This window comes from Schistocerca nitens, chromosome 5 (assembly GCF_023898315.1).
Source record: "Schistocerca nitens isolate TAMUIC-IGC-003100 chromosome 5, iqSchNite1.1, whole genome shotgun sequence".
NCBI lineage: Eukaryota > Metazoa > Arthropoda > Insecta > Orthoptera > Acrididae > Schistocerca > Schistocerca nitens.
In genome coordinates, this window is record NC_064618.1 from 785,476,677 (window position 1) to 785,504,297 (window position 27,621).

At 44.4% G+C, this 27,621-nt stretch overlaps 1 protein-coding gene across 1 annotated transcript; it reads right to left on the reverse strand.

Annotated features, from left to right (window-relative positions):
* Positions 1–204: 204 nt before the first annotated feature.
* Positions 205–26,104, reverse strand: LOC126259257 (endoglucanase E-4-like). The gene is made up of 8 exons (XM_049955892.1): positions 25,966–26,104; positions 23,902–24,063; positions 20,895–21,173; positions 17,671–17,848; positions 12,062–12,221; positions 9,533–9,697; positions 6,111–6,250; positions 205–464 (listed from the first exon to the last, which is right to left on the reverse strand). The coding sequence occupies exons 1-8, from the start codon at positions 26,015–26,017 to the stop codon at positions 251–253; spliced, it is 1,350 nt and encodes a 449-aa protein (XP_049811849.1). The 5' UTR covers positions 26,018–26,104; the 3' UTR covers positions 205–250.
* Positions 26,105–27,621: the final 1,517 nt, after the last annotated feature.

Consider the following 27,621-nt stretch of genomic DNA (forward strand, 5'->3'; position numbering starts at 1 on the left):
GCCATCGAGAACGAAACTTTTTATAATACTAACAGTTCGGCGATAGCTACAGTGACAACGTCACCATTTCAAATTAACTTTTTGATTTTAATACGTTTTTATGTGTCAAATGAGGGTGACAAATGCAGCCACCAAAACGCTCATCTGTCGGTGCTGAGGAGTGAGGGAACGTGGGGTGTGAGGAAATGAGAACAGTACGACACGTTTGTACGCTAGCAGACTTTTATTGTAGGAAGAGCAGACTTGGTTCTCACAGGTTGTACTTGATGAGGGCGGCCAGGAGACCCTGGAAGGGTGCGTTGTAGTCGAGCGCGACCTCGTTCTTCTGGGCGTCCTGGCGGGTGTCGACGTAGTCGTCGTTGGCGCCGGGCCCACCCACCAGTGCGCCGTTCAGCACGTGCGCGTTCGCCTGGGCGCCGTTGAACGTGTTCCAGTCGCACGTGGCCGGCGCGTCGGGGCACGAGCTGCAGACAAAACGGAAAGACAGGTTACTCCAGTGGGTAAGCTCATCCTAGTCACTATAGCCAATAAAAAGAGAAGAAATCGAAAACAATGTATTATATGCGGACAATGCAGTTGTCTCACAGCTCCTGGCTTTCTTTCATTAAAGAAGAAATCACTGATGGTACTGATTCGCTATAGTCGACATATTTGTGTCGAGAAATTAGAGAGTGTATTGGTATTTAAAACAACTGTAGATTTCTTCAATCTCAGTTGCATACTTTTAATTACATGACATGTTTCGATCTCTGTGGATCATCTTCAGGTATACGTAATCTGAGTTTCTGACGCTCACAAGACGGGTTGCTGACGCAACTACTTAGATCTGAAGATGATCCAGAGAGATCGAGACATGTGATGTGATCAAAAATATGCAACTAAGACTGAAGAATAAATGACAATTGTTTTAGGTACTGATTCAGCCGTTGCATTGCATCTCTTTGGACTAATAGCTAACTACACGCATTAGATTCTCGTTAAAGTAGAATCTCTGTTCCTTCAGGTATTTGGTCAACTCCCCCTCCCCCTCAGAAGATAAAAGTAGCTTGTTGTTCAATGTATGCTGCGTGCACGACGATCAAGAGGTACTAATTTTTTCCAAATGGAGTTAAATCAGCAGGCGGCGTGTTCTTTCTCAACAAAATTTCCACGGCGTATGTGTATGGGAGAGTGTCGTGTACAGTACTAAGGGAAAAGCTGAACTCATGGGTCAAGTTAGGATTTGTCAGCAGTTCGTGTTTCACATACCAGCCAGCAACGTTCATCTGCTACTGTCACCGTTATCGAAAAACAGAGACGATTTTGCAAGATATAACCTCTTGATTGGATTCCTCAGCAGTTAAAGACAAGCATTGGTCACTTCTGAGAGAGATTTTACTCATTAGCCCTTCTCAACGTTCTGCCAGTTGGTATCTGCAGGTAAACTAGGGTGTGTACAACGCATCTGACAACTCATGATGTGACACTCTTAGTACGAGACCATTTGAATATGCCTGGAAGTTAAAGATACAGTAAATTATATTGCAGTATACTAAGGTACGTGCACTTCAGTTGCTGTCCATAGTGTTCACGTCATAAGTGAACTATTTGGCCAGCAATGAAACCGATCATATTTATTGTCTATCTTAGTAGGTGTGATCACTTCTACATCGCACTGATTTAATGAGATTATCGACACGTTGTCGGCCGTGATGGTCTCGTAGTAAAACTCGTGACTCGAACAACGGAGATTTTTCACCTCTCAATGATGTGAAGATTCATCAGAAATGTCTCGAGGTCCGCATACCGCGTTAAACTGTGGGTGCTCTTTCCCCAGTAGGACTACTAGGGCTTTGAACCACACGAAATTATCGTTATTATTATTGACAAGTTCCGCTTGTACTTTTAGCCATTTCTGATAAAGAAGAATGTACAGAACTAGAATTGCACTGAATCAGCCAAGTGAGTCCCAGATATGTTCAACTTGGTTCAAGCAAGAGAAAAACGACGCCTATTCCTTCTGTAAAATTGATTGAGCCTTTAATTGTACCAGCATGAGGTAGAACGAAATGTGTAAGGATAGTAGCCCCAATATTTTGAGGCTCCAGTGCCGGCAGACTGAGATAATAGTGTGTGATCCGGTTTTCTTTGACTAAATTTGGCTGTACGTTAGTGGCATTCTCCCGCCTAATCCAACGTCCTATGAGGAAGAGGTAACGATCATCTTTTGGTGTACCTGTCCTCTGTATGAGTATTGCATCTTTCGCTCCGATACTCTTTGTACAGTATAACTGTTTCTTACTTCATATAGCTTTAATTTTGGTACATGTTTCTCGTGTGGTTTATTGTTTTGGGGTTGACCTTTCTCGACTGCACTTCGATAGTACTCTAGCTTCAGCTGTCGTTGAGTAATGGATGAGTCACTTACTGTGCACGCCTATGTCTGACGCACGCTGAGGTGACAAAAGTCATGTGACAGCGATCTGCGCATATACAGATGGCGGTAGTATCGGGTACATAAGGTACAAAAGAGCAGCGCATTTGCGGAGCTGCCATTTCTACTCAGGTGACTCATCTGACAAGGTTTCCGACGTGATTAAGGCCGCACGATGAGAACTAACAGACTTTGAACGCGGAATGGTAGCTGGAGCTAGACGCATTGCACATTCCATTTCGGAAATCATTAGGGAATTCAATATTCCGAGATCCACACTGTCAAGAGTGTGTTAGGTATTACCTCTCACTACAGCCAAAGTGGTGGCCAACGGCCTTCACGAAACGACCGTGAGCAGCGCCGTTTGCGTGGAGTTGTCAGTGCAAACAGGCAAGCAACGCTGCGCGAAATACGCGCAGAAATCAATGTTGGACGTACGAAGAACGTATCCGTTAGGACAGTGAGGCAAATTTTGGCGTTAATGGGATATGGCAGCAGACGACCGACGCGACTGCCTTTGTCGAGATCACCTGCAGCGATTCTGCTGGACGACTGGAAAATCGTGGTAGGTCAGATGAACCCCGGTTTCAGTTGGTAAGAGCTGGTGGTAGAATTCGAGTGTGATGCGGACTCCACGAAGGCATGGACCCAAGTTGTCAACAAGGCATCTACATCTACATCTACATCTACATCCATACTCCGCAAGCCACCTGACGGTGTGTGGCGGAGGGTACCTTGAGTACCTCTATCGGTTCTCCCTTCTTCCAGTCTCGTATTGTTCGTGGAAAGAAAGATTGTCCGTATGCCTCTGTGTGGGCTCTAATCTCTCTGATTTTATCCTCATGGTCTCTTCGCGAGATATACGTAGGAGGGAGCAATATTCTGCTTGACTCCTCGGTGAAGGTATGTTCTCGAAACTTCAACAAAATCCCGTACCGAGCTACTGAGCGTCTCTATTGCAGAGTCTTCCACTGGTGTTTATCTGTCATCTCCGTAACGCTTTCGCGATTACTAAATGATCCTGTAACGAAGCGCCCTGCTCTCCGTTGGATCTTCTCTATCTCTTCTATCAACCCTATCTGGTACAGATCCCACACCGATGAGCAGTATTCAAGCAGTGGGCGAACAAGTGTCCTGTAACCTACTTCCTTTGTTTTTGGACTGCATTTCCTTAGGCACTGTGCAAACTGGTGGTTGCTCCATAATGGTGTGGACTGTATTTACATGGAATGAACTGAGTTCTCTGGTCGAACTGCACCGATCATACACTATAAACGCTTATGTTCGGCTACTGGGAGACCATTAGCAGCCAAAGAACGATGGGAATTTTATGGATGACAATGCGCTGTGTCAACTGGGCCACAGTCTTTCGCGATTGGTTGGAGAACATTCTGGAGAATTCGAGTGAATGATCTGGTCACTCAGATCGTCCGACACGAATTCCATCGAACATTTATGGGACATAATGTGGGAGTCAGTCCGTGCACAGTATCCTGCATCCGCAACACATTCGCAATTATGGACGGCTATAGAGGCAGCGTGGCCCAGTTCTTATGCAGGGGACATCCAACGACATGTTAAGTCTATGCCACGTCGGGTTGCCGCATACACCGGGCAAAAGGATGTCCAATTCGATATTAAGAGATATGCCATGACTTCCGTCGCTTCAGTGTATGCGCAGTTATGCTGTCAGGGAACGAACGTGTAGCGCTGAGTGTGTAGCCGATATAAATTTGAGTAAAGTGAGAGAAATTAAGATGAAGCTCCAGTAGTTCGGACAAATAAGCACTATCGGAAAGATGTAAATTATTGCAGTAACGTTTAATGGCAACTGTAACAATGAAATCAGCAACTGTATTTATTAAACAACGAAGTTGTGGCTTATCTCAGTGTGAGCACAGTGTGGACAACCAGAGACTCATTCGAGTTATTATGTGAAAAAGAAGCTCAAGACATAAAATCTGCTTTTGAAAGAATTTAAAACATTTAACAGTAGAAAAGAGCAGCTTATGGCTGTACGTTTCTCCTGTTTTCGGACATATTCAGTTAATTCGAAACTATTCGGCTAAGACTGATGACCTCGCAGTTTGGTCTCTTCCCCCAAACAACCCAACTATTCGGCTAAGACCAGCGCAACAAATAGACTACCTGTAACACAGAAACCAAAGTGAAAATGGTGATATGTAGGACTGTAGGTTTATACCGTGGATTTCAAGTCTGTCAACTCCGAACCCTCCATTTTTATAGAAGAACTGTGAGGGAACGTAAAGTTTCAGGAAACCGCCATGCCATTATATTCGGCGAATGTAGTCGCCTTTTCGACCTTCATATCTGTGTACGCACTACTGCAGCGTCAACCTGAAACAATTAACAAGTATTTCACGAGCATCGACTGCATGAAATCATATTCCCCTTTGCGTTCACGCAATTGAGGAAATTGTAAAAAATCAAAACTCCATTTGTTTCCGTTACAAATGAGAAGCGTTCGACACAGTTTGTCAACGCCGCTTAGTAAACATTCCGTGGCTCTAGAATATCAAACCAGTTCTGCGGCTGGACAAAAATATCTTACTTAACAGCACTGAGCATTTCGTTTTCCACGGAAATATACTGCCAGAACAGAAATCGGCGTCAGTGTGACAGGACTGTGAGTGTACGCCACGTGTATAAATTATTTTGTGCACAACATGGTTAGCTCTTTGAGGAACTGGAAGAGCTCCAGATCATCAGCGATTAGAGCAAAAACTTTCTGCTGATTCCAACGACAACAAAGCATTATTGTGGGCGTAAATAAGCCAAAACAGCCGATATAGTTAGATTACATCATAATTATTCACGCAGTAGAACGACAACCATCATATATCTACTTGTATCCTCCTGGAATGATTGAAGGTGGAAGATGTTGGGTTGGTTGGGTTGTTTTGGGGAAGAGACCATACTGCGAGGTCATCGGTCTCATCGGATTAGGGAAGGACGGGGAAGGAAGTCGGCCGTGCCCTTTCAAAGGAACCATCCCGGCATTTGCCTGGAGCGATTTAGGGAAATCATGGAAAACCTAAATTAGGATGGCCAGACGCGGGATTGAACTGTCCTCCTCCCGAGTGCGAGTCCAGTGTGCTAACAACTGCGCAGCCTCGCTCGGTGAAGGTGGACGAGCACATCAGTCTAGACGTGGGGAATGTAGATGACAGATTCGTTCAAGGAATCGTGAAGTTAGCATAATTCACTTTCTAAACTCTCGTCTGGCTAATTCTTGTGTGCCGTTCGCTGTTGTCGGTCCTTTACCAAGTTGAATTAACAGAAGGGCTGTGGGAATCGTCATGGATTTGCGTAGCTAATGTATGAGCTTGGCAGAAATGTTCACGTAATCATAGCGGTGAAGATACAAGAAAGACTTTGTCTATTAAACAAAGATGCACATACGGACATTTGGTGACTAAATCTGGCAAATACATTTGCTTACTGACCATTTGAGAGGTCTGGTTTCGTACTGAGCACCAATCACTTCTTCTATGAATCATCTGCTGGCGGTATAGAAAGGGAGAAAACCTTACGGTGGCTAACAGTGCAAAGATGTAAGCAGATGTGTGGATGTAAGAAGTCCTGTATACTTCTACAGACGTTCCTTGTTCTAAAGAGTGTTTACAACTGAGTTTCTTTCTCAGCCGTTGACACTGAAAACTGATGGTCGACTTACCTGGAGCGGTGATGCGGGCTGCGTGGGTAGTTGCTGTCGATGCCGCACACGTAGCTGAAGCCGGTATCTCCCAGGGCGTAGCCCATCTGCTCCTTCACCATACTGCGGTACGCTGATGGGTTGATTCCACGGTCGGACGCCTGCAGCAGAGGAACAAATCTCACCATGCGCTCTACGTACCGCTATTACACTGCTTTCAGTACACACTCCTCAATAGACGGATGAGCAAAAGATTATGACTAGTTTCCACCAAGAGACTGATTGCCGCCTGGTGGCACTGAGGTAAGTGACGCGTTAAGGAAAGTACACAGTCCAGTCATTGACCACTACCTCTGTCCTAGGTCAACGTGCTATAACCACAGACGGCATGTGGCAACACTCGCAGTGGATGGTATATAAAGCGTGTCAGAGGTGCGTCGAAAAGAGTGCAGTCGTCGTCGTGGTGTTATCTGCTGTCAAAAAGGGCTTGATCATTGACTTTCGCCCAGAGGGCAGCGTTTCCGAAACGGTTAAGTTTGTAAGCTGTTTGCGTTCCGAACCGTCAGCATAGGTCACCGATGACAGAGGTACGGCTGTGGGGATGCTTATCAGCAAACAGATGTGCAGCTGTTGAACAACTGACCGCCCAGGTGAACCAAGAAGCTACCAGCAGTGTCTCTCCAACAACTGTTCACCGAACATTGCTTCGTATGGGCCACCGCTGCAGACACCTGGTTTATACACCCATATTAACTGCTGTTCTTCGTCGATGAAGGTTGGAATCTTCATGCCAGTACCTCAGTTCGACATCTGCTGAGTGGCGACAGGTGGAATTTCCAGATGAGTCACTTCTTATGCTCTGTCAGACAGATGGCCGTTGATGAGTACGGTCTTGGAACAATCGTCGGAAAGGTCCACGTCGAAGCAGGGAATGTTATTGTCTGGGGAAAGTTTCTGTGCTATTCCCTAGGTGATCTCGTCATTCTGGAGGCCTAATGGATCAACGCAAGACTGTATCTATCTTTTGGGACCATGTCCACCCCTATATGCAGTTTCTTTTGTTCTCGATATGATCGCAAATAACAGCACGACAATGCAACGTGTCCCACAATTCGCAATGTACATGAGTGGTTTGGAGTTTACCGTAATCTCCTGGTCCAAAAGTCCCCTGATTTAAACCCAGTTGACAGTCAGTGGGGCCATCTTGATCGTATTGTACGCGCCATGGATCGCCAACCGAGAAACATAGGGCAGCTGACCATGGCACTAGAGTCTGTTTGTTTCCAAATTCGTGTAGGATACATTTCACAACCTCACTGACTGTCTGCCTTCACGTGCAAACTGCAGAAGGTGGCCACATGAATGTGACTGAACCGTATATATAAGCGGAACAGAGACGGTGGGCAGTCATTCTGCGTACATTACGTGCTGCGAGTGGGGAAACCCACAGATATAAATGACTTGAACACAGGGCAGATTGTTACGGACGGCGACGAAACGAGCTTCTCGGAAACAGCGAAGCTGTTCAGCTGTTCACTTGTTTCTGTCGTGAGCATCTATGGAAGATGGTTGAGGACCGTGGAATCAACGAGCAGGCGACAAGGTGTTGGACGTTCACGCCTCACCACCGAAAGTGGATCTCGGCAGCTAGCCTGCTCTGTACAGCAGGACAGCGGCGAACTATAGCGAAGCATAATGTTAGTGCAGGAAAAATTCTTTCGGAACACACGGCCTCGTTGTTGAACTTGGAACTCCGCAGCAGACGACGCCTAAGTGTGCTGATCCAATGACATCGTCATTTACGATTGCAGTGGGTGGAGTATCGCCAAAATTCGATCTTGGATCACTGGAAACGTGTCGCTTGGTCGTCTGAATGACACGTATTGTTACAACAGCTCGATAATCAAGACTGGATGTACCGTCATCCAGGTGTACGGCTGCTCGAAATAAGCAACTTGTCACGGACACAGCCACAATGACAGCCGTGGACTACGTGAACAGTATTGCGGACCATCCCTTCGTTCTTGATGTCTTCCCCGACTTTTATGGCATCTTCCAGCAGGATAAGTGCCCATGACACAAGGTCAGAGTCGTTCTAATTGGTTTGGGGATCACGTGTAGTGAAGCCACGTTGCTATCTTTGTCAGAAAATTCGTCTGTTCTGAAACCGATGAAGCACATCTGGGACGCTATCGGAGGCCAACTCCGCGCCCACAAACCACCTTCCTGTAATATACTAGAACTGTATGACCTGTGCGTAGTCAGTCGTGCCAGACACCTCCGGAAAAAAAATGGCTCTGAGCACTATGGGACTTAACATCGGAGGTCATCAGTCCCCTAGAACTTAGAACTACTTAAACCTAACTAACCTAAGGACATCACACACATCCATGCCCGAGGCAGGATTCGAACCTGCGACCGTAGCGGTCGCGCGGTTCCAGACTGAAGCGCCTAGAACCGCTCGGCCACTCCGGCCGGCACACCTCCGGAAACCTACCAAGGACTTGTAGAGCCCTTGCTATTCAGAATCGTTGCTGTGTTGTTTCTCGAGATGGACGAAAACGCTATTAAGGAGATGGTCGTAATGTTCCGGCTTATCAGTCTATATTGGCACTATTTTAAAAGCTCTAGCAAACTTAACATCGCTGGCAAAAAGTTCATAACCTCGCAGTTTGAGGCGTAAGTATGCGTCGCGGAAGGGAGCGGAGCTGTTGGGAACCACGTGCGGAGTGTAGACAACTGTGTGTTACTTACAAACAATACTGGCTTGAGGGAATGGACAACTGGGGTGACTAATTACAACCGTGCATCATGACACCCATAGAGGAAAGTGTTGAATTTCACATGTAGTCATAGTGTTTAGATTTATCGGTGGTGGCAGGCCAGGTCTGTGACAAATTAATATCAACATCGTGTCAGAATGACGATCCTGACTGACCGAGACCTCTGGCGGTTCTCAGCAGTTGTATTTACAAATTTCATGCCTTGAGAAACATAAATTGCCATAGGGAGTCTGCAGTTGTCCTTCTTGTCCTATTTTGTATTCTGCAAAAAAGATCACATGGATATTCACACAAGAAACTCTTGCTCATTTACGTCCACGAAATTTTCCGATTACACTGTGCGAAAATAGCAACACAGGGCTGTGAAGGACTTGGAACGTGTTATGTGATCAGATGAATCAGTGTTCTACCATTATGCTAATGATGTGCACCGTTGTGTTCCTCTAGGATCTCAGGAAGCCTTCCGGGACGACTACGTTCAAGAGAGATGCAGCAGGCAGAGTGGCGTCTTTTTGTTGCTATAAAAACATGAAACTGGTTCCTGTGGACCAAGCCACCATGGCGTTTGTGGGTCCAGTGTGACATTGTTTCAGTTTATGTCTTCCCAACCTGAGAACACATGATTCACAAGACTGAAGTCTCTGGTTCTGCGGTACTTACCATCATGCAGATGAACATAGCGCCGGCCATGTTCCTCAGGGAGCCCCACTCTCCCAGGAAGATGAGACCCTTGGGTGTCCTCTGCTGGTTGTTCATCAGATTGTCGCAATAGCTCTGCACAGTCGTCTTGTACGTCTGGTCACTCGTGAACCGCGCAATCATAACCTGTACAGAAAATAGTTACACTTAAAAAGAAGCCCTACGAACAAAGCATAAATGATACCAGTTTTTCTTAAATCAGTGCAAAATGTTTTACACTTGCATGATGCAGCAATTTGTTACTCGAGCATCACGTATACAGCATTTCATTCTTTTTTTAAACAAAATTTAAATAGCTCATTTTCGCTCCTGTCCATAAACGCATCATCTGTAGACAGACTTTCTTCTTTACCGAATGACGTATCGAAGTGATTAAGACAATGGATACAATTTCCGCAGGAGAGGTCATTGAGACCCCTGTCCGTTCGTCTGGACCTCGGTATTTTTCATTTTGCCCTATTCAGTGACAGCAATTAACATCATCGTTTCCGCAATTTTGGTCCACAATATAAGCAAAACTGAGATAAGTATGAGGAAATTTCGCTGAACCTTAGCTTTGTAACAGGAGTCTAAAAATAACTGTATGTAAATAATAAAACAAATAAATAAAAATTCCTGATGCGATGCTTATTTTAGTAAGCCCATAGCCTATACTCTTCTCCAGGCAAGTCTTATCTTACAGAGCACTGCTCAGTCTGTAACGACCACAATGTTGCGACAACATTAAGTTCTAGCCTGCATTTTTCAGTCTTAGGCTTTTATAGCTGGAGCATATCTGTAGCAGTGGTATACTATAGACCGTATTTCGCTCTATGGACGTCACACAGTAGGAAAACAGGAAAATTACATTTTAACATGACGTTGAATTGATGATCATTCTATCTGAAATCAGGAAGACGTGCTGAACGGGATCTGTCGTGTGATTCCCAAGATAGTTAAGAAGGCACCGTCAAGGAAGAGAGTGAGCGATTCTGCTCATTTTTATTCAGGATGAGTAGGATTCGATCCCTGCTCTGCACAGTGGGCAATCCGCAAAGAGAAACAGATACTCACTACGCACAATGTGCTTGGCGGTTTACAAAAGGACTCGTTTTACCTGCAAGTGCAGAATCTAGAGTGGTGGGGCAGTGCACAATAGCAAGAGGCAGTGTATCAGTATGACACACCAGTCAAAGTCGTCATTCGTCTGTAGCGTGTGCACTGAGCAGGGCGTGCATTGGACATTTAGAATGGATTTTGTTAGCGTGTATACAGTATCTGTTGTTTTCTCACTGTAATGTTCATTACTAATGACATAAAGGAAGCGCAACTAGTATTACATGAATAACTGAGAGTGGTAAAGTGCCGCGTAAGTAAATATTGCCGGCCGGGGTGGTCGAGCGGTTCTAGGCGCTAAGTCTGGAACTGCGCAACCGCTACGGTCGCAGGTTCGAATCCTGCTTCGGGCATGGATGTGTGTGATGTCCTTAGGTTAGTTAGGTTTAAGTAGTGCTAAGTTCTAGGGGACTGATGACCTCAGCCGGTCGGGGTGGCCAAGCGGTTAAAGGCGCTACAGTCTGGAACCGCGCGACCGCTACGGTCGCAGGTTCGAATCCTGCCTCGGGCATGGATGTGTGTGATGTCCTTAGGTTAGTTAGGTTTAAGTAGTGCTAAGTTCTAGGGGACTGATGACCTTAGAAGTTAAGTCCCATAGTGCTCAGAGCCACTGATGACCTCAGCAGTCAAGTCCCATAGTGCTCAGAGCCATTATATTGTCAGAGACTCTAAAGAAGGAACAATATGCGCAGGCAGAGAACACATCACAGTTGCCAGTTGACAGATGAAAATACAGTTGGAGAGTCAAGACAATTGTGAGCAGACAGTCCAAATAGATGACCGTCGTTTTTACGAATCAGTTGTTTTAAAAGCAAGAATTCCAACAGTCCTTGTCTTGAACAGCAGTATTAATTTTATCTGTTACAAACAAAACTTATTAAGTCGGCTACCAATGTTAGAAATACTTGAGGATCAGGATTAACACTTTTCTGCTGTTGTTTTTGCATGTCACCTGACCAAAAGGTATTTTATAAAAAATATTTAGGTTGGTAGAACTGAAAGGGAAGTTGCCCTGTCGGAACCACAAAGGGAGTTTTATTGGAGTTTTGTTGAGAAAGAGATTAGAAGTACTTTACGGCTTCAGTTATGACGGACTTCAATCTGCTACAGACATCAACTAGACAGACCTTTCTAGCAAATTATGATGAAATTTCCGCTCGAGATTCCTGTCATGGTCTTCGATGGGCGAACTGAAGCCTCCTCTTGCTTGGGATGGAAGAAGTTTCATAGTTTCGTGCGAGATATGTGACGCATCGATTCATTGGAGCCCACTGAGAAGGTACAGCAAGGCACTGTACGTGTGTTTCCAATGTCGACATGATTAGTCGCTGTCGGCTGCAGTAGACTCGCTTCTAGCAAAGTAAACCTCAACAGTATCGTAGGCGAGGTCCTTACCGTCGCTCCACTGGACTTCTCGTCCCAGCCGTAGCCGCTCCTGTACTGGAGACCTCCTTCATTGTAGAGCTCGATGGCACGGTTGAGGTAGCTCTCGGAGGCCGTGGCGCGGTACAGCCACACCGCTCCCCAGGGCAGCTCGTCGGCGTATCCATTGGAGCTGGAAAAAGAGAAATGGTTCAGCATATTATCCAGTGTCGTGCTGGCGTGAAGCATGTGCTCTGGGTACCATATCGAAGTCATCATGGCGAAAAGGTGAACATAGCTCCCTCACAAGCTGCAAAACGCATTACCCGTGTTAGTTACGCTTCAGTAAAATGTAGAAGCGTGCGTTTTAGTTCGAAGTTTCAGAGTATCGCCTTCGAAAATGTGGACATGCTTTCGTTTTGCAGCTATGAGACGACGAGCAACAGAGACGTATAGTGTGAGTTCTTGTACTACAGCTGCTGCTGCCACTAATAGTGATAACAGTAATAATAATAATAATAATAATGGCAATAATAACAATAAAGATAGTGACAGATATAAAAAGACTTTATATTGTACAAAATAGATGTTTCTGATATAGCAAGTTGTGGGCAGAGGAAATTTAGAGAGACAGTGTAACGGCTCCATGTAAGCCGCTACATGGCTCGACCCCACAACTAAAGACACCTGAGTGCCCTTCCGACACTCAGGGAAGAGCCTGATGATAATTAGTAAGATACGGTTATTTAAATATAGACGATCATTTTAATATTAGATATGGTAATTGTCTGCAAAGTGTGAATGCGAACGTATGATGAGGTATGCGTGAGATGTCGACTGTGGGTGTGCTATAGGCATAGTGGAAGTGTAGCCAACCTCGAATCTAGTAGAGCGCGACTGCACTGGACCAGAGAGGCATAAGCTCCACGCGCGTCATTAGCGCTCGTTAGGTTGGCAAATAACCGTGTGCGGTATCTCTGAGTCCTTGCGGCCACGATGTGTGGACCCGGACGAGGGAGACCGTATCGGGGTTGTTGCTGGGAAGACCTGGGTGAGTAAGCACGCTCTGCTCTATCGCTCCGATAGTTAGCGAAGATTTAGAATTCCATGTTCACTTTGAACTTGGAAGCAGCTTCCCTGCTGAGGAAAGCCACTATGGTATTTCCTAGAATCATCACGGTTAGGAGAGATAGGGAGATGATTTCTTTTGCCAAGCAATTTCATGGAAATTGTGTTCACTGCATTTGGGAGTGAACAGGCGCTCATTGCCGAGTAATACTCAGAATTGCTCAATTTGCATTTCAGTGTGAGTGTGGAGTATATATGCAAAGTGTATTTTATTTAAATGTGTTTATTGACTACTGATTGTGGAGAGATTGGTAACACGTGGTACGCAGACCCCGTGCATTTCTTGGTGAGAAGCTTCAGCTCGACGTAATCACATTTCGTGATCGAGCTGGATCTTCTACGTAAATTCACGCGTGTGATTTAATTGTTCCTTTATAATATCCAGTAAAACTCGCGGAGTTAGTTAAACGTGAAGACGGGACTTGTCCGAATTAAAGCTACAGTGGGAACCATGTGCTCTCTCCCAATGTTGTCCCACTTGGTGTATGGGAACCTTCCTCTTTTATCTGTTAGATAAAATGAATAGAGTGAATGTTAGTGTGTGTGTGTGTGGCTAAATGATGATAGAAATGTGCAGGCGGCAGTCATTGTCGATTCACGGCACATGTTAGCCGGATGTTTAACTAAGTCTACGTAGATATTATACTATTTGTATCACGCCAGCATTCCGTGATTAGTGAGAGGGAATATTTGAGATGGTAATGTTTATTGAATAAATGTGATTGTGTTATTATATAAATATGTTACAGTGACTTCTCCCAGCCACACCATATTCCCTTATCATTTCACAGAATATTTGGTATGCATATTTCAGTTAATCACCTGTCTATGTCCCACTCATGGGCATATTTCATTTAATAAACTCTGTAAGGTGGTATTAAAACTTCATTATAATAATATTCTAATCCTAACTTGATCAAAACCAGCGAATAAAACTTTAGTTGAGTATTGATGCTTGTTGCTGAAAATGGCCGCCGGCGTCTTCTATAGTACAGGTGCCATTTATAAAATTGAGGAGGCCTGCCGAGGGTGCGGAAAGCAAGTATCATGCAACAGCTCCAGTTAAGAATACTAGGAAATGCGGAAGGTCTGTTTGGAAAGAAGGATGTACAAGGGCAACGAGTGCTAACGGGCACAATGGTAATCATTATTGACACTTAAGCAGATATGTCATTAATTGTCTTCTAAAGCTGGAGATATTATTTAGTTCCCAAATGTATTGCGGGAGGTTATTCCAGAGTCGGGTCCCTGCTAATGAGAAGCACCTAGAGGAAGTGGCTGAACGTTGGACAGAAAGGATTTTGCTCCGATGGGAACGAGTGTTTCTGCCCTGTTGTTCAGACAAGAGTGTTAAGGTCGAGGAGAGATATGCGGGACAGTATACGTTGAGAGGGCAGTAGAAAAGACAGAGGGCATGGAAATCCCTGCGCTTGTCTGCACGCAGCCAGGATAGCGGTGCATATGACGGTGAAATATGATCACTGAGTCGAACATCATAGGTATACCGAACCCAGGCATTCGTAACCAGTTTCAGGCACCGTGAGATTTCCTGAGAAAGTTCTTGCAGGATAACATTGCTGTAACCAATAACTGGAAGTATAAGTGCTTGTAGAAGTTTCTTTTTGAGGTCGAGAGGGAAGATCTTTCTTTATTTTTGTAGGGCACGGAGAGAAGCTGATGCCTTCTTGCATATTGCAGCTACGTGCTGAGTACAATTTAGATTTTTATCTGTTATTACTCCTAGACTCTTTCTGAAGGAGAGAAGTTGATATTTGTCCCATTTACTGTTAAGGGGGGCAGGGATTACCGATATTTCCGGATAATGAGCCTAGAATGACCAACCAGTACAGCATGGGTTTTGGACGGGTTGATCTTTAACCCTGTATTCCGCACTCATTTTGATAGTGCACATAGGTCGTCACTAGATTCTCGATAGCTGTCTTTAGGTTTATTGGTTTTGCATTTTGGTATAGGTCATCAGGGCACGTGTGGTACTTGCTTTAGGACAAAACTGATGACACATCTTGACTTACAACAAATAGCGTATTATAGGGTTACGAGACGAGAGTTTTTTGCGTCCTTTCATCGCCCACCAACTAGCCCCTTCTGACAAGACAGAGTGCTTTGGAGGTGTGCCTGAACATATAACGTTACTGTGGGTGTCATCAATAGAGAGGATTTAGTTGATATACCGATAAGATCGACCTGACACGGCAGGTTTTATCTTGGTACAGTTATTAACCTATTACGGATAAATGCTCATATTCAGGAAGAGTGGACTTCAGACCCCCGTCTGGACATTCTGATTTTCTGCAGCGTTGTGGACAGCCGGTAGAGAAAAGAGTGTGTGTTTAGCTTAATCATACGTACGTTCTAACTCATATGTAAGTGAACTAATAAGGAAAGAAATGAGGACCCACTCATCAGAATTGGCGGGGAAGAGAATATTTGGAAAATTCTAGCCCTAAGTATAAGAAGAGACTGGATGACAGATGATATGTTAAGATATCATAAATTAACTTCCATGGTTTTAGAGGGAGTCATAGAGAGCAAATATATAGTGGGAGGCAGAGATTAGGATATACACAGCAAATATTTTAGGATATTGGCGGTAAATGCCACTTTAATGTGAAGTAATTATTACAAGAGAGGAAATTGTGGTGTGCCACATCCAACCAGTCAGAAGACTGATTTCCCAGTACCAAAAGGGTACGTAGGTATATAATATCTGTACATTGCTAACATACTACCAATTTTGATGAATTCCAACTCACGCCATCAAGGAGCTCAACATTTTACTCCAAACGAGCTGATTATTTAGATAAAGGGTAAATTTATAGTACAGTGTTGTACGGGGGACTCCCTAGTATAGTTAGTTTATAACACCTTTCAAATGGTTCAGATCGCTCTGAGCACTATGGGACAACATCTGAGGTCATCAGTCCCCTAGAACTTAGAACTACTTAAACCTAACTAACCTAAGGACATCACACACATCCATGCCCGAGGCAGGATTCGAACCTGCGACCGTAGTGGTCACGCGGTTCCAGACTGAAGTGCCTAGAACCGCTCGGCCACTCCGGCCGGCTTGTAACAATTTTGTCAGCCAAGTATCTTGAGCCTTATATCCACCAGACCTGAGGGATATTTCTTATTTGGAAATGACTGCGGTTCACTCAGATTCAGTCCCAAACTCAGTCAAGGGATATTTTGTAATGAGAGGCACCTATGTGACGGTAGTGTCAGTAGTATCGGTACAGACAAACACAAAAATGAATTACAGAATACATAAAGCAAGTAACTTAAAGTAGACATTTCTAGAAATAATTGCATGTGAGATTACACCATGGATGACCAGAAATGGGCAACTCAAGTTCATCTGGAGCCGGCTGCAGAGTAGGTGGTCGATGGATGACCAGAAATAGGCAACTTCAAGATCATCTGGGGTCGGCAGTCGGCAGTCGGCAGTCCATGATTGTCCCTCTCCATAGCGGCAGTTCCAACAGCAGAGAGTAAGCGATGGAGAGCACGCCACGCCGTCCACTTTCCTAGTCTCTGTCTGCAGCTATGCTCCGCAAGCTTCCTTATGATGTGTGGCGGAGGTTACTTTGTGTACCACTGTCACTTCCTGTCTTTCCTATCCCAGCCACGAACGGTTCGCGAGAAGAACTATTGTCGGTAGGCCTCCTTTTAATGAGGACCAGGAGGGGACTTTTCAAATGGTCAGGGACGATGAGGATCTTCTAAAACTTTTGCTTTCCACGTTTTCATTCTCGTTTTGGATCAATTCGTTCGCAAGACGGTGCTGCTTTTCGTGAAACTTTTCCTGGAACTCGATCTCTGTACACATCGATTGGTGCACAATAATGTAATAGATGGCTAGGTTTGGTGACAAGGTGTACCCTTTCCGTGCTGGCAGCGACCTCAAGATGTATGTCTGGGAGATCGATAGCTACCAGATGATACAAAATGTTCAGATGTGTGTGAAATCTTATTGGACTTAACTGTTAAGGTCATCAGTCCCTAATCTTACACACTACTTAACCTAAATTATCCTAAGGACAAACACAGACACCCATGCCCGAGGGAGGACTTGAACCTCCGCCGGGACCAGCCGCACAGTGCATGACTGCAGAGCCCTAGACAGCTCGACTAATCCCGCGCAGCACCAGATGATATATGTTGGTAGGTGGAGTAGGCTGCGGACAGCCAATAATAAGACTGCAGGTATCACTCAGTGCTGACAAGCGTGGGCAGACCTGTCTAGATTGGGCATACATATTCGGTCACGAAATGCTCTTAAATTTCACGAGTGATGGCCCCATGTACCGCCGATCATCTTCCTTTCTAACAGGGGGCCCTCAACTCACTGCAGTTTTGAGACCTTGGCTTCGGAAGCAGGTTGCGGACAAGAGGCAACGTCGCTTGTGCTTTATCGAACGAATCTTCTTGCAGATACGTAGTATCTGGTAAAGTGCGTTAAATGAGCGCAACGGGCACAGTGCGGAACTTACCCATAGAAACTAGCGGCGGCGGAAACGCTGTCCGAGTACACGCCACGGTAGCTGTCTGCGAAGTTGAAGAGCGCCTTGGCGTGCGACAGCAGTGTGTTGGCGTAGTTGTCGTCCACCCCCTTGAAGACCAGCGAGGCGGCAGCGAAGGCGGCGGCTGTCTCAGCGGCTACGTCAGAACCTGCAGGAAGCGAGGCAGCCGTGACGCTAGTGGGTCGGCGAGAGCTTTGCACAGTGCACAAAATAATTTGAACATCCCTATGATAAGTTGTAAATTACCAATTTTTAACTGCAACCGGTTAAGCATTAGACAGTGTGTCTGTGCTTCTGAATGGATCGAACACGAGACATCGGTTCCGAAATGAGCATAATCTAAGTGACAGTAATACGTCTCTCGACCTTCTGATGTTACAGTCAATAAATAATCAATATTAGCTGTGCAGATCGCTTTAAGACTTCCGGTGCCCACACATTATTTTACTGCAAAGAAACTGAATAATAAATAATAATGTGGTTACCATTACACTAACAGCGATTTACAATGCGGCAATCAGTTTGTTATCTGACAATTAATCTCGATATTCACGAAAGACAACATTCCATCGACTACACCTAAGAAGCTCTTAGAGAGGTTCTCTTTAGAGCAGACTGTTGTCCGTATACAAAGACCTCTCTATAGCGGTTGGCTTGGAGATACTCCACTCCTAGAAGTTACAATGTGCAGTCTAAGAAAAACAGACGAATCACGTAGCATTATCCAATAGGACGGAAATCGGTAGATGTGATGAAAATGTACGCACCAAAAGAGATCATAATTTAAGAAAAATTGGATGTTTTATCCAAGAGAAAGAGCTTTAGATATTGAGCAAATCAGTAATGAGTTGTTTCGCCTCTAACCGTTATGAAAGCAGTTATTCGACCTCACATTGTCTTATACGGATAGTGGATGTGCTCCTGAGGGATATCGTGCCCAATTCTGTTCAATTGGCGCGTTAGTTCGCCAAAATCCTGAAATGGTTGGAAAGCCCTTCCCCTAATTCTCCAAACGTTCTCAATTGGGGAGACATCCGGGCGACAGCCAGGTTACGATCCCACTGCCGTCCGGAGCTTCTCCGGACGCGCCCTCGCCACTCATAGGGCTCAGTTCGAAGCGGGACTTATCACTGAGGACAATCCTGTAAGTTGGTGTTCAGAGTTTTAGTGAAAAGTTTACATCACACGGAATAATGTCTGAGAAAAATAGAAAACGAACATTTTCGATGTGAAGATATAGAAAGTGTAAGAGCGACTTTACATCTGTGGCTACGTAGAAGGGAAACGAGGGAATAGTTAGGACATGTAAACTTACCAAACATAAAAGGTAAAATGACACTGCGATTTTTAACACCACTAATGCTCCACAAGAAAGCCACTTTTTTCTGCAAACGAATATTTATATAAATCCCGCGCACAGTGTCCAACAAAGTAACCACAAATGTTCCGTTTATACGGTTCTGGCCCACTGTTCACATCCATACTGTGTTCCTTAGCAGCCCATCAAACGTAGAAGTTACTTTGATAGAAGCATAATTGATAGAGGCAATTGCAAAGGACATTGCTGCTGCAGTTCTGGAGAGGAAAGCAAAGTCTTCCACGAACTAAGAGCACTGAAATTTTCTCATAATCATGGATAGTTGCATTTTAGATCGGCCATTCTATTCTGTTTTTGTTCAATGTTTTTTTTCAGTCGAAAGAAACAACTGAATGAAACTAGTCTCTGCGACCATGTCAGCTGTATGAACGTTTTTACTCAGGCTCCGGGTTTGAGTGATTTCACATATATACTTTTACAGACTTTCGGCTATACATAAACCATGAGTAGGGTTGCCAACTTTTTTCAGAGACAAGTAACGTATCAAGAAGAGGCGAATAAAAAGTGTATTTTTAAAAATGAAACATTTTTAGGAATTCATATTTTTATTTACTTAAATATGAATTTATCGTATTTCAGGTATTAAATATGGATTTTTGTCGGTTTCAAAATTTTAGTATCTGGTGCTACATTAAAAACATATGTTTAAATGAATTAACAATTTCTTTTTTATTTAAATTTATTGAAGCTCTGTCTCCCTTTTGCCGCTGGTTTGCACACATTAACGATTTTTTTTTATTTCGGTTACTGCTGTGAATACGTGAATAGAAACACAAGATAAATTGTTTTCTATTGCTTGGTGGCTTAATCACTCGGTTTTAAACATATACTCTCACTTGTCGGAAGTACTTTTTTGAGAGAAGTGTCTGTCATAATCTGTTACTTTTCTAGGAATTCCATTAATTAATATAGTTTCAAATATGAATAAGCTTTGCAGATACTGAACACCCCATCGAATTTATCTTGAAAATCACTTTTTATCCAGTCAGATAATTTCTTCCATACCCACACCACTGGGCATTTCGGCATTATGTTCCAGATACAACGTTTCCTAGTCAGAAAATGTCTATTCATAAATGCAGAGTGACTGACATCTAGTTAACTTCTAGAAAACTAAGTATGTGTTCTTTGAGACAAAATATCAGAGAGAACATTAATAGTGAAGATAGGTAGATAAAATACTTCCCCAATTTCCCCGGTACCGAAAATTTCTTCTCCAAAAATTTCCGTTTCCCCAAAAGTTCCCCCAGAAAAATATTTTTCCCCAAAATTACGAAAAATGCCCAATCTGGAGCCGCTGTGCTGGGTGATAACAGAGTTCAGTCAACAAGAATGATTTAACACTGGCAAAACGATCGAGTATTTCTACTGCGAACTGAATGCCACGGACTGCGTCGACTGTTTTCCTTCGGCTGCTCCCATAGACTGGTTTCACTTGAAAGAATAAAGGAGCAATTCAACTGATAGGTAAAATTACAACCTAAAGGGTCGACTGCTTCCAGCAAACGACTGAAGTGACTGTTGTCATTCGGTTGCTCCCACCACCAAAAATGCATTCATGAACTTGTACAAGAATTTACGGTTGCAGTAGGTGGCATTCTCAGGATTGAAAAAGGTGCATGTTAGGAAGCTATTCCACAGGAAAGCTTGTTGGATCTTTTTCCGATATGGTGGGTCGTTTATGGATGACTGAGGTCTCCTGAACCTACGCTGGAAGACTGTAACGCTGAAAATCATTTCAAACAGGAATGAAAAGAAAAGGAACCTTAGCGTGCAGCTGCTGGGCGGCGGATTAGAGAGGACGGCCTATACGTACCTGGTGCACTGGTGGTGATCTTGTACGAGGGCCTGTCCATAGTCATGTCCTCGGGGCGACCCCAGTAGTTGTGGTCGGCTGTGCCGTCGCCCACCTGGACGTAGAGCTCGTTGTCGGAGATGTGCGCCTTGATGAGGTAGTCCATGCCCCAGCGGATGCAGTTGCGTGCCTCGTCCATAACGCCGGCGCTCGTGTAGCCGTCGCCCCAGTCCAGGATACCCCAAGCCAGCGTCGTCATGGCGAACGCCATAGGGAAGCCGAACTTGACGTGGTCGCCCGCTGCGCAAAAGTAGACGGCCTCATTGTTTAGCACGTCCTCAAGTCTCGCTCAGGTACGAGATAACTAAAAGCCTACACTCACACTTGTTAATTTTGTTCACTGGTAATTTGTTTCAGTTACTTAACCATCATTAGTCCATTAGCATGTTGCCAACATTGAGGTAATGTGGATTAGTACCTAGGTAGGTAAACGTCGCTTGCGTGATGCTAGACGTTTAGTTACCTCGTATCTGCTGAAGTGAAATGATCGTTTGGGATTGTTCGTCCACCTGGTGCATGTCTTTCTACTTGCTGCCACTTCGGCAACTCGCCCGTCGATAAAGACAAGATAAAATAATTAGGACAACACAAACCAGTTCCCGAGCGAAGAATGTCTTCGAACGAAAACAAATCGAACCCATGATTCCAGGATCTAGAGTCACCGACGGTAACCACTTTTTCTTTTCAAACATATAATTTTATTAACAAATGGTTATTATGTGCAAGAAAAATCTCAATAAAATGTATGTCTTAAATAATTTAAATAAAGAAAAAATGTAACAATAACAGAAACTTCTTGAGTGGTTGTTGTAAAACGTAAATTTGTTATTGTGAAGTGTGTTGTTCTCATCTCTCTCTTGCTTCAATCCTCTAATAGATTCTCCAATTCTAAGACTGTCAAATGATATTTCAAGCAAGTTGTCAAATAATCTTTCTGTGTTGCGGATCCTTTTGGTTTTCCTAGATAATTTCCATGTGGCTAATGAAGTTGTTAAAGTTTTCACATCCTCTTACGTTAATTATGTAACTCTTATGTTAATTATGTATTTTTTGTGATGGGATGCGGTTTGGATGCAGGCCAAAGTAGGATGTTTGTCGCGTAGTTGGTTTCGGAGCTCCTTGTTAGCAGGACAAGTGTATTCCTGATCCATCTCCAGTTGCATAAATGACCACAGCAAGTGAAACGGTGAAGGAGAGAATCAAGGAACCCACATGAGTGCTACTAAGTCCGTTTCTATGGAGCTTTCCGTTAGTTGCAGTGTTGACGACTGTGTACCACGTGGATGTAACGTCAGATATTAAGTATTTTAATGGTATGTTCGTCCGCGCAGTCTCCTGGTCGGTGGCCAGTTGCCTGTACATTGTTAAGTTTTTCCTCCTTTTTCCATTCACACAGTAAATCTCTTGTTGTGAGGTGGATCCTCTTTAGAAGACTAGCATCTATGTAACTGGCTGGAGGTAGAATTCTCTACTATGTTTTAACTTGTAGTTAATTTTGCTTGCTTAGATGGGAGAAAGCATACTAGCTCGGCGCACGGTTTGAAAAAGCTTTGTCGTGATATTGCCTGGACTTCCTTTTAGCAGTGTTGTTATTCTCTTGAGGAACAACGCTGTTGCTTCTCTGTTAATGTGGAAAACTTCGAGCCCACCAGATTCCCTCGATTTGGCTAGCGTATCATATGACAGATTTAATATGCTTTCCTTCCATATGTATCTGCCAGGTAGTCGCATTATCCTAGTGCCCTGGATTTTTTTTAATCGAAAGGGACTGCTCCCATATACCATGAGCTGCTGACCTCTTACCTGATGGTATGGAATGGCATCGTATTGGTGCCACAGCAAGCGCACACGACTAACTTGTGGAAGCTGTATGCCGTCCCGTTAGGACGCGAACATTTCAAGCTTACACTGAGTCACCAAAAGTCATGGGAAGGGACTGTGACACTAGTCGGTCGTTGGCTACTGTAGCGTACCCTTATATTTGTCTCCTTACAGCCGTAGTAGAAATGGGTTCCTGACATCCCACATTCAAATCTACGCGAGCGCCTAGAATAGCTCTGCAGAGGCATGTGACGTTCGTTCGTCGAACACTTGCTATCGTCCCGTCTGGCGTGTGGAAACTTCGTCTCTCCGATAATGGAGATTCGTCCAAGGCTCTGTTGGACTCAGAAACACAAATGCTTGTATTATCTTCTATATGCTATGCCCATGGGTCTTGCACCGATTATCATCCCAAGCTCTACAGCGAGCAGTACGCAACATCTAACCACAACGTTCGGGCGTCGTGCAAAATGGGATAATCTACTGACCTCTGACCTCTCAGTTTGTTAACATCTGTGTTTTAATAAAACGACGTTGATATGATGTGGGTGTAATGTTCACTTTACTTCTTTTAATGGAGCACGGCATTACCATTTCTGTATCCCATTTCCTAAATTTCTGATTCTGGCTGACCAGTGGGAAACTCGCTCACCCCACCTAGGAACATGGGAAGGCTAAAATGGCTCTGAGCACTATGGGACTTAACATCTATGGTCATCAGTCCCCTAGAACGTAGAACTACTTAAACCTAACTAACCTAAGGACAGCACACAACACCCAGTCATCACGAGGCAGAGAAAATCCCTGACCCCGCCGGGAATCGAACCCGGGAACCCGGGCGTGGGAAACATGGGAAGGGAACGGACCCTCTCTCCCTCTAACGTGAAGTCATATGTCCCCTCCTCCTAGGACTGTCCTGAGCACGCTCTTGCTCCATAGTCTATCGGTTTTGAAAAGACTGAGGTGTATTGCGAATTATAAAGTCCGCTACGCAGGAGAATCTCTGTCTCCCCAACTTCGTCAAAAGAAAGGCTGTAAAACTGTCCTACAAAGTCAAAAATAACGATTAAGATTTAAGGCTGTTCTCAGCTTTGGGAGCTGAAGTAGCCTGACGTGTGAGCGTGCTCAGCAATCGCTCTGTACTCACCATCGTAGTATCCTCCAGTGAGGTCCTCTCCGTTCTGGCCCTTGTCGTTGAGCGCGGAGTCTCCCCTCCAGTAGAGGGAGCTGTCCATGCCCGACAGCTTGCCGGAGCGCTGCGCCTGGTAGAACAGCAGTGACTTCTTCAGCGCGTCCTTGTAGTCATAGGCTGCAACACCGGAAACCAGCGTCTCCGTTAGTCAACTGTCCACTGAGATTGATACTGGAGATCGCAGATAAACTCCAAGCAGACGAATCGCATACACCATGTTACATTGTTTCACGGAGAAAAACATTCCAAATACGGGTTCTAATTTTCAAATTAAGTAACATCTGATTCTAATCAGAAAGACCTTGCTTGGCAGCGTCATCACCTTCCGTTTCACGTACACAGTCAGGATAAAACCTTGGTGGATAAAGGAAACGTTTGAGATTCTGTTTTGTAGTACAATGCGAAAAACGAAGTGGACTGACAAGAAGCGAAGAGTTATCAACAGCATAAGCAACAGCACAGGCTTTGCGCTAGCATATGGGGGTGGGGGGGGGGGGGGATGGGGGACCTCCCGCCCATGGACACTACACATTGATCTTGCCAAAAGCCGAGAGGCTTAGTATACTACATTGTGGTACATATTAAGTCGCCATTAAAAGCAAGGGAGGAATGTATGGAGAACGGCTAGCAAAAGGGATAGGAAAATCAGAATTGAGTTAAGAAATAAAACTTCCATTGTACTAAATGGCAAAACTTGTAGAGGAAGTCAAAGTTAAACGCACGGTAATGGAGAGGAGTTAAAACAGGTTCTACGTAGGAAACAGATTAGGAAATAAGATACACAACATTGCTGGCGAGATATGTCGTTTAAACGGCAAAATAGCTGATGGTGGCTGAAAGAGGACATAAAATGCAGTCTGGCAATAGCAAGTGAAAAAGAGAAATATTTTACATCTAATTTAAATTAAAGTTCTAGCAAGACACAAAGGAATTACAGACATTTGCTTCGACTGGGTATTGATATAAATCAATGGTGAAGGTTGAAAATTTGTGCCGGACTGGGATTCAACCCCGGGTCTCCTACTTAGTAGGCGGAAGCGCTGACCACAACGCCAGGCGGACACAGTGGTCATCGCAAGTGCACGTACTACCATAGCACGATTCCCGTCAGACCCAAATTCTCGGACTATCCACCCACTGTTGATGTAGTGCCCCTTGTCCATTATCCTCATTACTCGCAGAATTTCGCCGATTCCCGTAACAGTTCGAAAAAAGGTTTTGTCTCGGGCGTACATTTGTATGGAAGTGACTCGTAGACGACAAGGAACGAACAGAAACTTTTGAAATGTGGTGATGCATAAGAAAGTTGAAAATCAGTTCGAATAATAATTAAGAGGTAGTCAGTGGATCAGGAGAGCAATAATTGTATGGCACCATTAAAAGAAAAAAATCGGTTGATAGGACAGATCCTGATGCATAAACGAATAGTGACTCGGGCTATGGAGGAAAGAGTGGTTGGTAAAAATTGTAGAGGGAGACCAAAACATGACTTCAGTAGCAGGTTCACGTGGATGTAGGTTGTATTAGCTGTACCTAGATGAAGGGTCTTTCACAGGATATACTAACATGCAAAGCGAGAGGTTGCAAACGATAACAAGATTGGATTGGATTAATAAGACGTCGTCTGAAATTGATCAAGTAGCGGAAACAATATCCCACAATGAGTTGCCACGTTATGGCTGGAAATAAATACTTATTTTTATTGATGCAGATAACTTTCGCTGTACAGGAACAGCTTAAGCTAACAGCAACTGTCGAAGTAATGGTAGCCAATCTCAGTGCGTGAATTTGAACATAAACCATTGACTGAGCTGAATTCTGGGTTTAAAAGTAATTGAAGTCATTGTCTACAAACGATGTTTATGGTAGATGTATAAGTTCTGCTCCACAAGCACTCTCAGGCTGTCTTCTTCAAATTGCTCAGAGGAAAACAGAGATGAGAGCTCATACTGCAAAGGAGGCGACAGCCGAGTCTCAGTAATAGACAGCAGAGCTCATAGTTCCTAGAAATGCACCTACCTTGGCTCGAGGCCAAGAGGCCGAGTAAAAAGAACACGCCAATCCGCGCCATCGTGCACAGCTGGCGTTCGGATACGCCTCCGGCTTATATAGGCGCGAAACGAGTTATTTTTGCGGTTGATTACACAAGTGTTATTTGCGACGATGGTGGCCAAGATACTAATCCCACTTGCCTCTATTGAGAGTTTTACGCGATAAAGAAGCAGCACGAGTAAACAAGATGGCAGGAGAAAGAGCAGCTGATTAGAGGGCTCGTCTGGGTGTGTCGTAGCTTTTCGAGTGGGAAACGTAATTACCCGGCATTCAGGCCGTACCATGGGAACTGCACGATAACAGAGCTAAGTGATTTCTGCCAACAGCTTCTCGAAGCTTTTCACGTGGCCCAAGCATGGCCACGGGCGTCCGCAGAAATTTATGCAAGAGGTGGCTAGTCTTTAAAATTTCCATTTTTTATACCAGAAAACTAAGCAATTTTTGTTAAGTATTAACGAAAATAACCAGCAAAACTGCCTCTGATTATCACTCCCGGAAGAGAAGAAAGAAGAAATAAACATTAAAGACGTTTATTAAGTTTAGCAACCTTTGCTTACTTACAAAATTCCACATTTTATCATCTTAATGCATTTATTACAACATTTTCATCCCTTCCATTGTTTTTGATGTTGACTGACATAATTGATGTTTAATATAAAGTTTTCTGAAAGCTTCGTTTTAGGTTTGTTTGGTTAAAGTGTGACAAGGCAAATGTGGAAAACCTCCCAAAACATTCATAAATTCCCCAGCACAAACTACTCTTAATGGCCTGGGATTGGAGCAAGATGATCTTTGACCTTTTTTTTTATCATCAGTCTTCCGACTAGTTTGATGCGGCCCACTACGAATTCTTCTCCTACGACAACGTCCACATCTCAAAATAGCCCTTGCATCCTACGCCCTCAATTATTTGCCGGATGTATTCCAATTTCTGTCTTCCTCTACACTTTTCACTCTCTACAGCTCCGTCTAGTACCATGGACGCTATTCCTTGAACAGACGTGAAATTTAACCGACAGGAAAGTGTCCAACCGATTTCTCATATACAACCAGCAGTTGACCGCCGTTGCCTGGTGAAACCTTGTTGTAATGCCTCGTGTAAGGAGGAGAAATGCGTACCACCACGTTTCCGACTTTGATAAAGGTCGGATTGTAGCCTATCGTGATTTCGGTTTATCGTATCGCGACATTGCTGCTTGCGTTGGTCGAGATCCAATGACTGTTAGCAGAATATGGAATCGGTGGGTTCAGGAGGGTAATACGGAACGCCGTGCTGGATCCCAACGGCCTCGTATCACTAACAGTCGAGATGACAGGCATCTTATCCGCATGGCTGTAACGGATCGTGCAGCCACGTCTCGATCCCTGAGTCTACAGATGGGGACGTTTGCAAGACAACAACCATCTGCACGAACAGTTCGACGATGTTTGCAGCAGCATGGACTATCAGCTCGGAGACCATGGCTGCGGTTACCCTTGACACTGCATCACAGAGAGGAGCGCCTGCGATGGTGTACTCAACGACGAATCTGGGTGCACGAATGGCAAAACGTCATTTTTTCGGATGAATTCAGGTTCTGTTTACAGCATCATGATGGTCGCATCCGTGTTTGGCGACATCGC

Coding starts and splice junctions, on each gene's coding strand:
- LOC126259257 (XM_049955892.1), bottom strand. CDS start 26,017: ATGGCGCGGATTGGCGTGTTCTTTTTACTCGGCCTCTTGGCCTCGAGC. Junction 12,222..17,670: donor GCCGCCGCTAGTTTCTATGG/GTAAGTTCCGCA, acceptor CTCTTTTTCCAG/CTCCAATGGATACGCCGACG. Junction 6,251..9,532: donor CTATGTTCATCTGCATGATG/GTAAGTACCGCA, acceptor CCTCTGCTGCAG/GCGTCCGACCGTGGAATCAA.